We start from the raw sequence: 12910 nt of genomic DNA on the forward strand, positions 1-12910 counted from the left end.
TGAAGTCCTCAGCAGCTCTCCCTGCTCTGGGTTCCGTGCCATGGTAAATAATCCTCTCTGCCAGCTGTGAGTGAGACATCCAGGGGAGACAATTCTGTTTGAGCCAGCCAGTTTGACTAAAAAAGCATGGCAAAAAACTGTTTCCCGTGCTCGGGAACCGTAATACATATTCGAAAACCGTTTGAAGCATATGAGAGGGCTATTTGTCGTCTCACATAGTCCCGCCATTCATATCTCTACCTCACTCACAGTATTAACAGCGATGAGATAAAAAAAAGTGTGTGCCAAGGTCTGTAATTTTTCAGAAATACATGGAAGTGAATCAGTGAGATCTGTCTGCTACCCTGGCGCATGACTTTGCTCTGAAGCACCTGGAGAGAAAACTGTAAGCGCTAGATAATTTTTGAAAACATTTGACCGGAGCAGGCACGCGTATCAATGTCATGACCAAGTTTGATACCAATCATGCAATATTTGTGAGCGTGAGGGCGAGTTAAAAATGATTTGGGGTCAAAATGTCGCTCTGACTCTCACTCTAGCGGAGCTGACCTTCACACTCTGATTTTTCCAAAAATCAAAACTTTTGGGTCGCTTAGAAAGAAGTTGTGGACAAACCATAATACATATTGACGGTTGTCTTCACTTTAAAAGAGATCACGGACGTATCTACAAAATGAAGTTTGAATGGCGTTTCTACATAAAGTTATGACGACACAGAAAATCCTCAAAAATAGGGTATTTTCAGGATTTACTGGTTGCCTCATCCCCTTGACGACGAGAGATGCACCTGGTGAGCTCGTTAGTGATTTTGGGGTCGTTTTTTTGTTTTTAAGTCGCCATGGTAACTCCAAATCCCACCAATAAACATTCTAGAGCAGTGACGACTTCGGGTCAGTCACTGCTCTCCTTATGCATTGCTATGGGCAAGAACCCCAATTAATACCTAGAAAATTCCTGAAGAAATTTAACTGGGGCCTGCCAAAGTGTGCCCGTCGGTTTGGACCCAGCGTTCTGATGCTAACAATTTGCATCAATGCTAAAGAAAGCTGCAATGTAATCAATAGCATGTGGAGAATCACAAGAATGTTAAGTAAGCTGGACATGCAACATTCAGTATGATAAAGCAAGTGCATTAGCTAAAATGAGCAAATATGCTAATATAAGCATAAATACTTTCAGTAGCATGTGGGGTATCATTATAATGTTTTACTGTCATTTACTTACTCCATTAAGTATACTAAACATGGCTAATAAGTCTGAAAAATAGAAAATAGGCTAATGGTTAATGAACTGCCTTGCTGCGCAAGGCAGTTCCCTAACCTCGGATAAACAGATAATGCAGAATGATATCACTGTCCAGAGGGGCATTTTGAGGCTTTTATTTTGAAATTTGCAGTAAGCTTCATATTAAATGCCCACACTAATCCAATGTGTAAGAGTGCTTTGGATAAACCAGTCACATAAAGCCAAAAAGAGCAATTACATGATGTAAAAATTCCCAAGGCTTTTATTTTGAAATTTTGTTAAGCTTCATTTGAAAGGGTCAAAGTCATCCCATGTGTAACAGTCATTGGATTAAATCAGTCATATAACGCTCAAAAAAGCAATGACCTGATGTAAAAATTTTCAAGGGCTTTTATTTTGAAATTTTCAGTAAGCTTCATTTCAAAGGGCCAAACTCATCCCATGTGTAACAGTGACAGGGTTAAATTAGTTATATACAGCCCATAGCAGCAAGTTTTTCTAAAGGCCAGCTCAGTCCTCCTCTGTTTTAACTGAACTAGTAGTTCGAACTACAGTGATGCGGATTTGAAGTCCTCAGCAGCTCTCCCTGCTCTGGGTTCCGTTGCCATGGTAAATAATCCTCTCTGCCAGCTGTGAGTGAGACATCCAGGGGGAGACAATTCTCTGTTTGAGCCAGCCAGTTTGACTAAAAAAAGCATGGCAAAAAACTGTTTCCTGCTCGGGAACCGTAATACATATTCGAAAACCGCTTTGAAGCATATGAGAGGGCTATTTGTCGCCCTCACATAGTCCCGCCATTCATATCTCTACCTCACTCACAGTATTAACAGCGATGAGATAAAAAAGTGTGTGCCAAGGTCTGAAATTTATCAGAAATACATGGAAGTGAATCAGTGAGATCTGTCTGCTACCCTGGCGCATGACTTTGCTCTGAAGCACCTGGAGAGAAAACTGTAAGCGCTAGATAATTTTTGAAAACATTTGACCGGAGCAGGCACGCGTATCAATGTCATGACCAAGTTTGATACCAATCATGCAATATTTGTGAGCGTGAGGGCGAGTTAAAAAATGATTTGGGGTCAAATTTCACTCTGACTCTCACTCTAGCGGAGCTGCCTTCACACTCTGATTTTTCCAAAAATCAAAACTTTGGGTCGCTAGAAAGAAGTTGTGGACAAACCATAATACATATTGACGTGCTGTCTTCACTTTAAAAGAGATCACGGACGTATCTACAAAATGAAGTTTGAATGGCGTCTCTACATAAGGTTATGATTTACACAGAAAATCCTCAAAATAGGGTATTTTCAGGATTTACTGGTTGCAAATCCCTTGACGAGAGACTTGCACCTGGTGAGCTCGTTAGTGATTTTGGGGTCGTTTTTGCTTTTTACGCCGCCATGGTAACTCCAAATCCCACCAAAAGTAATAGCTCTTCCCGGAACGAGACGCTTTGATACCACTTTTGTGGGTGGGCTCAGAGCGTCACGAGCATTAACGGTAACGGAAGAATAATAAATAATACGTACTAGATAATACGTACTAGAAAATTCCTGAAGAAATTTAACTGGGGCCTGCCAAAGTGTGCCCGTCGGTTTGGACCCAGCGTTCTGATGCTAACAATTTGCATCAATGCTAAAGAAAGCTGCAATGTAATCAATACAATCAGTAGAATCACAATAATGTTAAGTAAACTGGACATGCACCATTCAGTATGATAAAGTAAGTGTATTAGCTAAAATGAGCAAATATGCTAATGTTAGCGTGAATGCTCTCTGTAGCATGTGGGATATTATTAGAATGTTCTCTGTAATTTACTTAATTCCTTCAGAATACTAAACATGGCAGATAAGTAAGAAAAATAGGTAATAGCTTATTTAAGCTAAAAGGTTATCATTAATGAACTGCCTTGCTGTGCAAGGCAGTTCCTAACCTGGGATAAACAGATAATGCAGAATGATATCACTGCACCGCCTCCGGTGGTGCACTGTCCAGAGGGGCATTTTGAGGCTTTTATTTTGAAATTTGCAGTAAGCTTCATATTAAATGCCCACACTAATCCAATGTGTAAGAGTGCTTTGGATAAACCAGTCACATAAAGCCTAAAAGAGCAATCACATGATGTAAAAATTGCCAAGGCTTTTATTTTGAAATTTTTGTTAAGCTTTATTTGAAAGTGTCAAAGTCATCCATGTGTAACAGTCATTGGATTAAATCAGTCATATAACGCTCAAAACAAGCAATGACCTGATGTAAAAATTTTCAGGGCTTTTATTTTGAAATTTTCAGTAAGCTTCATTTCAAAGGGCCAAACTCATCCCATGTGTAACAGTGACAGGGTTAAATTAGTTATATACAGCCCATAGCAGCAAGTTTTTCTAAAGGCCAGCTCAGTCCTCCTCTGTTTTAACTGAACTAGTAGTTCGAACTACAGTGATGCGTATTTGTAGTCCTCATCAGCTCTCCCTGATCTTGGTTCCGTTGACATGGTAAATAATCCTCTCTTCCTTCTGTGAGTGAGACATCCAGGGGAGACAATTCTCTGTTTGAGCCAGCCAGTTTGACTAAAAAAGCATTGCAAAAACTGTTTCCGTTCAGAACCGTAATAAATCTTCGATAACAGTTTGAAGCTTATGAGAGGGCTATTTGTAGTCTCACATAGTCCCGGCCTTCATTTCTCGACCTCACTCACAGTTTTAACAGCGATGAGTTAAAAAAAGTGTGTGCCAAGGTCTGAAATTTTCAGAAATACATGGAAGTGAATCAGTGAGATCTGTCTGCTACCCTGGCGCATGACTTTGCTCTGAAGCACCTGGAGAGAAAACTGTAAGCGCTAGATAATTTTTGAAAACATTTGACCGGAGCAGGCACGCGTATCAATGTCATGACCAAGTTTGATACCAATCATGCAATATTTGTGGCGTGAGGCGAGTTAAAAAATGATTTGGGGTCAAAATGTCGCTCTGACTCTCACTCTAGCGGAGCGGCCTTCACCTCTGATTTTTCCAAAATCAAAAACTTTGGGTCGCTTAGAAAGAAGTTGTGGACAAACCATAATACATATTGACGTGCTGTCTTCACTTTAAAAGAGATCAGACGTATCTACAAAATGAAGTTTGAATGGCGTTTCTACATAAAGTTATGGACACAGAAAATCCTCAAAAATAGGGTATTTTCAGGATTTACTGGTTGCCTCGTCCCCTTAATGACGAGAGATGCACCTGGTGAGCTCGTTAGTGATTTTGGGGTCGTTTTTGCTTTTTACGCCATGGTAACTCCAAAGCCCACCAAAAGTAATAGCTCCTCCCGGAACGAGCCGCACGTTTTGATACCACTTTTGTGGGTGGGCTCGCAGCGGTACGAGCCGCATTAACGGTAACGGAAGAATAATAAATAACTAGAAAATTCCTGAAGAAATTTAACTGGGGCCTGCCAAAGTGTGCCCGTCGGTTTGGACCCAGCGTTCTGATGCTAACAATTTGCATCAATGCTAAAGAAAGCTGCAATGTAATCAATAGCATGTGGAGAATCACAAGAATGTTAAGTAAGCTGGACATGCAACATTCAGTATGATAAAGCAAGTGCATTAGCTAAAATGAGCAAATATGCTAATATAAGCATAAATACTTTCAGTAGCATGTGGGGTATCATTATAATGTTTACTGTCATTTACTTACTCCATTAAGTATACTAAACATGGCTAATAAGTCTGAAAAATAGAAAATAGCTTATTTAAGCTAAAAGGCTAATGCTAATGAACTGCCTTGCTGCGCAAGGCAGTTCCCTAACCTCGGATAAACAGATAATGCAGAATGATATCACTGCACCGCCTCCGGCGGTGCACTGTCCAGAGGGGCATTTTGAGGCTTTTATTTTGAAATTTGCAGTAAGCTTCATATTAAATGCCCACACTAATCCAATGTGTAAGAGTGCTTTGGATAAACCAGTCACATAAAGCCAAAAAGAGCATTTACATGCTGTAAAAATTACCAAGGCTTTTATTTTGAAATTTTTGTTAAGCTTCATTTGAAAGGGTCAAAGTCATCCCTTGTGTAACAGTCATTGGATTAAATCAGTCATATAACGCTCAAAAAGCAATGACCTGATGTAAAAATTTTCAAGGGCTTTTATTTTGAAATTTTCAGTAAGCTTCATTTCAAAGGGCTAGACTCATCCCATGTGTAACAGTGACAGGGTTAAATTAGTTATATACAGCCCATAGCAGCAAGTTTTTCTAAAGGCCATCTCAGTCCTCCTCTGTTTTAACTGAACTAGTAGTTCGAACTACAGTGATGCGTATTTGAAGTCCTCAGCAGCTCTCCCTGCTCTGGGTTCCGTTGCCATGGTAAATAATCCTCTCTGCCAGCTGTGAGTGAGACATCCAGTGTGTGACAATTCTCTGATTGAGCCAGCCAGTTTGTCTAAAAAGCATGGCAAAAACTGTTTCCGTTCGGGAACCGTAATACATATTCGAAAACCGTTTGAAGCATATGAGAGGGCTATTTGTCGTCTCACATAGTCCCGCCATTCATATCTCTACCTCACTCACAGTATTAACAGCGATGAGATAAAAAAAGTGTGTGCCAAGGTCTGAAATTTATCAGAAATACATGGAAGTGAATCAGTGAGATCTGTCTGCTACCCTGGCGCATGACTTTGCTCTGAAGCACCTGGAGAGAAAACTGTAAGCGCTAGATAATTTTTGAAAACATTTGACCGAGCAGGCACGCCGTATCAATGTCATGACCAAGTTTGATACCAATCATGCAATATTTGTGAGCGTGAGGGCGAAGTTAAAAATGATTTGGGGTCGAAATTTCACTCTGACTCTCACTCTAGCGGAGCGGCCTTCACACTCTGATTTTTCCAAAAATCAAAAACTTTGGGTCGCTTAGAAAGAAGTTGTGGACAAACCATAATACATATTGACGTGCTGTCTTCACTTTAAAAGAGATCACGGACGTATCTACAAAATGAAGTTTGAATGGCGTCTCTACATAAGGTTATGACGACACAGAAAATCCTCAAAAATAGGGTATTTTCAGGATTTACTGGTTGCCTCGTCCCCTTGACGACGAGACTTGCACCTGGTGAGCTCGTTAGTGATTTTGGGGTCGTTTTTTGCATTTTACGTCGCCATGGTAACTCCAAATCCCACCAAAAGTAATAGCTCCCTTCCCGGGAACGAGCCGCACGTTTTGATACCACTTTTGTGGGTGGGCTCGCAGCGGTACGAGCCGCATTAACGGTAACGGAAGAATAATAAATAATACGTATTAAAGAAACATTCTATTGGGTGTAGAACAATAGGTGCCTGCCATGCAATGCATGGAGGCAGTGACTGACTTGCTTCGCAAGTCAGTCACTGCTCTCCTTATGCATTGCTATGGGCAGGCCCCAATTAAAGAAACATTCTATTGGGTGTAGAACAATAGGTGCCTGCCATGCAATGCATGGAGGCAGTGACTGACTTGCTTCGCAAGTCAGTCACTGCTCTCCTTATGCATTGCTATGGGCAGGCCCCAATAAAGAAACATTCTATTGGGTGTAGAACAATAGGTGCCTGCCATGCAATGCATGGAGGCAGTGACTGACTTGCTTCGCAAGTCAGTCACTGCTCTCCTTATGCATTGCTATGGGCAGGCCCCAATAAAGCAAATGTTAAAGAGGCTGACTACCAGCCCAGTGGCTAAGTGTTTTCTGAAATGTGGGAAGTTGCTTTAACTTTTCTGTATGGTTCTCCTAAACAGGTGATCCATTGGAACTCCCCTAAGAAGCTACGAGTCAAAAATAAGCATGTTGAGTTCTTTCGAAATCTTTATCTTACTTTTCTGGAGTATGACGGTAATCTGCTGCGACGGGAGCTGTTTGGCTGTCCAAGCGAGGCTGACCCCAACAGTGAAAATGTAGGTGAAACATTTTCTGAAATTCCTTGTACTGCAGCATGGTAGAGCTATGGAGAGTTAAGAAATTAATAAACCAACTGTTCATAGCACTTATGTGCTATAAAAAAGGAGTGAAGACCTTTTTTGGTCTTCACTCCTGAAGACCACTTATGTGCTATAAACAGTGTTTTTTCAATTGTAAAATAACTTTCTAGTAGTCTTTTGGCCTTATGAGGAACTGCTATACCCCAACCTTTTGTGAATGTCATGTTAATTTTGACATTTCTTTTCAGTATTCTTAAGAAATTCTAACTTGAAATTTTTGCTTCTCAAGATGACATCTTTTGCATAATGTCTTCTTTTAAAAACCTTCTTTCCTCCCTTTTTTTGGTCCAAACATTGCTTTTTGTAAGATTACTTATTGTGGTTTTTGATGATGGGCTGCAGACATAATTTTACTGTTTGCATAAACATAGCAATAACAGTTTTTAGAGCTGGCCTCAGCTGATCAATATTTAAAAAGCTAAAATTATATAGACATTGAGAACCCACAACCCAGATATATTGAAGAGAAGTTGTAGAGGCAAAGCAGAAATAAAATGAAGACAGAGAAAAAGAAAATTTAAACCATTGCTTTTATTTCTCATTATGAGATCCTTGACCAATATAAGGGATGAACTTAAGTGCTGACACTTGAAGGCCAAGAATCAAGTCAGAATATTGGGCATGCAGAGTTAAGTGTTCAGTTACTTAACACTTAACTCTTAATTTGGTCCTACTCCTGTATATCTCTGCCTGCCTTTTGGACTGTGCGGGCAGACAGATGGGTTTGTAGCAAAAGGTGGATTAGAAGTGTTAGAAAAGCTGCCAGTGAAGGTTGACTATATGGCCTCAAATGTATGAAAAGGTGCAGGCAGCAGACCGTACTTAAGACTTTTCACTTTGTACATCTCAGACTCCCAGTATTTGTCAGAGTCCTATTGTCTAACGAATATTTTGGATGAGACTTTATTTGTTTGGTATATCAGAAATGGACAAGAGGCTGAGTTCAAAGAGCTGGTGGACCGCTTTGTGACTTGGTGTTGAAACACATACGTTTGCTGTGGAGAATATCTGTTTTGCCATCATATAATGGGGATATCAGCATCAGAGTCAGCAACTTTTGTTAACAGTTTTTTTAAAGAAATATTTTTATTGAATTTTATAACATAAAAGAAAGAATAAGTGACAGTGATACACTTGACACAGATTCTCATTAAATAACTTGGTCCCCAAAGCAAACAAACACAAATAAACAATAATAAACAATGAGAAAAAGAAAAAACAAACAAACAAACAAACAAACAAAACAAAAAAAAACCAGCAATCTCTGCACAGTTCTCTTAATGTCCTTTGTAACGTTTCAGAAACTCGGTCAACGGTGACCATGTCTTTTCAAATTTCGCTCCTTTTCCTCTGACAATATAAGTTATTAACGTTTTTTTTTATTTCAGAATACATACGGTGCTTTGGTGTTTTGATATATTAGGCTTCACTGTTTGATACTTCAAAAAGCATAGTCTTGGTGACATGGGTATCTCCACACCTATCCACTTTCCAATGTGTTGTAATACTGCTTTCCAGAATGGAGAAATGCATTAACATTCCCAGATCATATGTATAAAGGTTCTGGATTCCATTTTGCATTTCCAGCATAGGTTATTGGTGAGTCAGCCCATTCTATGAAGGGGTGAAATAAAATCTATGTACCATCATATAGTGCATAAATTTTCCTCTAGATTCTTTAATACATTTCCCATTATTTGACAGTCAAAGTCAGCAACTTAAAGAAACTCCATAAGCTGATATGCTAAATTGCAAAAATTATTCTCAAAATACGATCACTAAGGATTTATGATTAGTTGTCAGTCATTTTGTAACAAGATGGAGAATGTACACATGGAGTGCTGGGGTGATTTATCTGCACTAACTATAACTCAGGTATTTCAACCATTAAATTGTTTCTGTGTGTTTTCCTTTGCTTGCAGCTACAAAAGACTCTTTCAGAGCTTGATGAAGATGACCCCTGTTATGAGTTTCGGCGAGAGAGATTTACAGTTCATCGAACGCATCTTTACTTTCTCCACTATGAGTATGAGTCCAGTTCTGACCAAAGTGATGTCACTCTTGTTGCACAGCTATCTATGGACAGGTACTGCTGTACACCTGAGTCATATGCACTTTGCGTTTCAGAGATGTACACTAAACATTTCTGATACATCTGTTAAAGTGGATATATCATAGCAATGATTACATGAGGAAGATTTTCTATGACTGCAAATTGTGTTCATTTATCCTGTTGTTCTGACTGTTCAACTCCATATTATGAGAATTTTATCAATGTGGTCTCTTTGGATAATTCTGCCCTACACAACTGGAATGACACAATTCCAGCCCAGAATCAGTATGTATAAAGGGAGCACAGTTTTTCAAATAGTTCTAAAATAACTGCGATTGGAGATTTGAAGGATCTACTAAGTCATTATGTTGTGGCAAGAAATCTTTTCCAATACTAAATACACTTTCTTTGTGCTATGTCATTTGCAGTATGCTCTAAGGCAAAGTTCATTGTTAAACCACCACTTTTGGTTGCTTAAAAATAAGTCTAATCTTTTAATGACTGGTCAGCCAAAACTTGCTTTACAGTGGACCCCGTCCATTGGCAGTTCAGTATTTTTCTGTAGAACCTAACACCAAATTATTTGTGGAAAATGAACCTATTTGCAGACTTTTTTAGAACATAAAATAGTGGCCGTCATCATTTTTTTATTTTTTATTTTTTGGAAAGTCGTTCCCTGCAAAATCACTTTTGTCAAAAATGACTTATGCCATTATTCTAGGAAGGTGACAATATCCAAAAATATATAAAGAAAAAAAATGCAGCTGGGGAGGCTAAAATACTTCGACACATTTCTACTTGATACACTATTGTCTTCCGTTTGGACAGCCGCTAAAAGAGGAGCGTCATGTATTTTCCTTGGCACTGGTTGGCTGAATCCAGTGCCAAGGATTCACTGGAGTGTGGAGTCTTCCTTTGCCAGGAAGACTGTGGAGTTTACATTCTGTATCAGTGCCAAGACAATTTCCACTGTGCCATTTTATGTATATTTGGTTTTTACCTTATTAAAATAGGCAGCTGTAAGCGTTTTTAGTGGACGTCTCAAGGATTTGCAGGTTTTAGCTTTTAGGGTATGTAGTCCATGTAGTATGTAGTTCCACTGTAAGCCTATAAAACTCAAGTATTTGGAAAGTATAGTTGATTATAGTAATTCATATTTTATGAGGTCACCATACTTGTCCTTCCCCCTCTGTAGGCTCCAGATGTTAGAGGCTATCTGTAAGCACTGGGAAGGCCCCATCAGTTTGGCCCTATACCTTTCAGATGCTGAGGCACAGCAGTTCCTGCGATATGCACAGGGATCTGAGGTGCTGATGGGCCGCGGAAATGTAGGTTACCATGTAGTCTACAAAGAGGGGCAATTCTATCCAGTCAATCTCCTGCGAAACGTGGCCATGCAGCAAGTCAACACAAACTATATGTTCCTATCAGACATTGATTTCCTCCCCATGTATGGCCTCTATGAGTATCTCAGGTAAGAAAGACAAGTCTTTTAATTAATTTTTTCAATTTTATTATTGTGCACAACTTCTTTTGCATTCATTGTCTTTGCTTGCAGGAAATCAGTGGTGCTGCTTGACATGGCCAACAACAAAAAAGCCCTAGTAGTTCCAGCTTTTGAGACTCTGCGATATCGCCTCTCCTTCCCAAAGTCTAAGGCAGAATTACTCTCCCAGCTGGACATGGGCACACTCTTCACTTTTAGGTGCGAAACAGAAACACTTATACTATTTCTTGTCATATTTAAGTGTTACTTAAAGCAGCTTTAATTCTCCTTTGCTTTTATTAAAAATATAGCCTCCTCATAATAGTCTAACATCTCTGAATTAAGAATATAGGCTTTTAAACATCTTTTAATAGAGGTACACCTCAAAAAATTAGATGGAAACATTTTTGTCTATCATCTCAGAAAGTGAAACTCAGATTCATAGATATTTCTTGTTTTGATAATGGTTTAGAGATAATTAAAATTAAAATTTTAGTGTCTCAGAACATTTTAACATACATAAATTTCAAAAAGACACAAAACAGCTGGATAATATTTACTCAGAACTTATCAAGGTACATTAAAAAATGAACGAGACAGAGGACTGAGTTAATGCAGGGGAGGAGTGTGCACAGAACATGGAGCAGATATGAGCAACAAGAAAAAGTGGAGAGGGCACACTGAGAGCTAGCTCCGCCACCTGCTGAGGACAGAAACAACAGGCCAAGGAACCAAGGAAGATATTGTACGAAAAGCATGGGGGGAGAAAGCAGTACTTCTACATGGGAAACTGATATATTTTGATCATAACTACCCTTCCCATAGTGCAAGAAATACTCTGAGACTAAATGGGTCCTGAAGCAGAGAAATATTTGCTTCCAGACTCCTTCCCTGCTAACATCCAAGTGTAGCTTAGTAGGGAAGCTACACTTGTTCTCCCTCAACACAAGACAGCAGCAGAGGTGACAAAGGACATGAAAGAGGGTGGTTTGGCTGTCCCCTTGATCAAGCCAAAGGAGAGCCTGGCTGAGTAACTCTCCTATGCCACTTGGAAGAAGATTGGTTTGAAATAGCAAATACCAGGAGAGGAAAATTCAGGTGGTAACGTCACTGTCCCAAATAAACCTTAAGCATTGTTAATGTTTTTGCTTAAGAATCTGCAAAGAATGTTTCCTTTGCATGTTTCAGTGTTGAGTGAAAGCTACACAGTCTATCTTTGTAGATTTCATAATAAATGTGAAGTTCAGTCACAGAGAGATTGGAAATACCAGGTCCCGAGTGTGACCTCAATTGTGTGTTGCTTGGTTAATATGTTGAATTAGACATAAATTATTGGAAATATCACAGCTTTGTTGTCCCTCTGTCTTGGGGGTTATCAATATGAATCTTGTAGTCACTGACAATAATTAAACAATCATAATAGATGCATATTATAGATAAAAGTTGTTAATGCACAATAGCCAGCCCCACCCTAAACCTCACAACTCCCATGGACTGACCACTGACCAACTCTCCATCTAACGGGTCTGGAAAATCTCAAAAACCCCCTTGAGACAGATCTAGGAGAGATAATCTGTCTAAGCTGGTGTTGAGAGAGACTCATGTAGCCTTTGACTACCTTCATTCCAAAAGTTATGACCTTTTTCAATTAAGAAGCAATCAGCTGAGTAGCCCTCGCCACTGCATAACTTCAATAACCACTCTTGTTAATGGTAGCTCTCTCCCTATCAACAATGAGCACTTGTTACAGACTGGTTAGTTTTTAGTGGCTCAGCATGAACCCCAAGGTTTTACCAACACTAAAGGAACGTCTGAAGCCACCACATCTCTAGAATCATGTCCATGGATTTTAAACTAATTAGAGAAACCAAAAACAATAGATGACTCAATTAATTTCACTGTCCACAAATCTCATTAGAATTTTAATGCAACTGTGAGGGACCCGACTCAAACAAGGACAAAAAAAAAAAAAAAATAAATATATAGTTCAAATTAGAAAAAATTCAATTTAATTCTTCCAAAATAGCAAACAAAACATAAAGATTCAATGCAAAAATAAGTCAAAGAATAAATAACAATTTTGGGCCCAATTTAACTGAGGTAAACTAAACTCTAACTGAACACAAACAAAACTGA

The 12910-nt window shown here is 39.2% G+C and overlaps 1 protein-coding gene across 3 annotated transcripts in view; it reads left to right on the forward strand.

The window, feature by feature from the left end:
* Positions 1-12910, forward strand: part of large1 (LARGE xylosyl- and glucuronyltransferase 1) — a 68272-nt gene that overhangs the window by 35321 nt on the left and 20041 nt on the right. For all 3 annotated transcript variants that reach the window (XM_044107569.1, XM_044107570.1, XM_044107571.1), the window contains 4 exons: positions 6996-7151; positions 9158-9321; positions 10484-10762; positions 10847-10993. In XM_044107569.1, coding sequence (XP_043963504.1) covers positions 6996-7151; positions 9158-9321; positions 10484-10762; positions 10847-10993 — 746 coding nt within the window. The remainder of the gene's footprint in view (positions 1-6995; positions 7152-9157; positions 9322-10483; positions 10763-10846; positions 10994-12910) is intronic.

This window comes from Gambusia affinis, linkage group LG23 (assembly GCF_019740435.1).
Source record: "Gambusia affinis linkage group LG23, SWU_Gaff_1.0, whole genome shotgun sequence".
In the NCBI taxonomy this organism is placed as follows: domain Eukaryota; kingdom Metazoa; phylum Chordata; class Actinopteri; order Cyprinodontiformes; family Poeciliidae; genus Gambusia; species Gambusia affinis.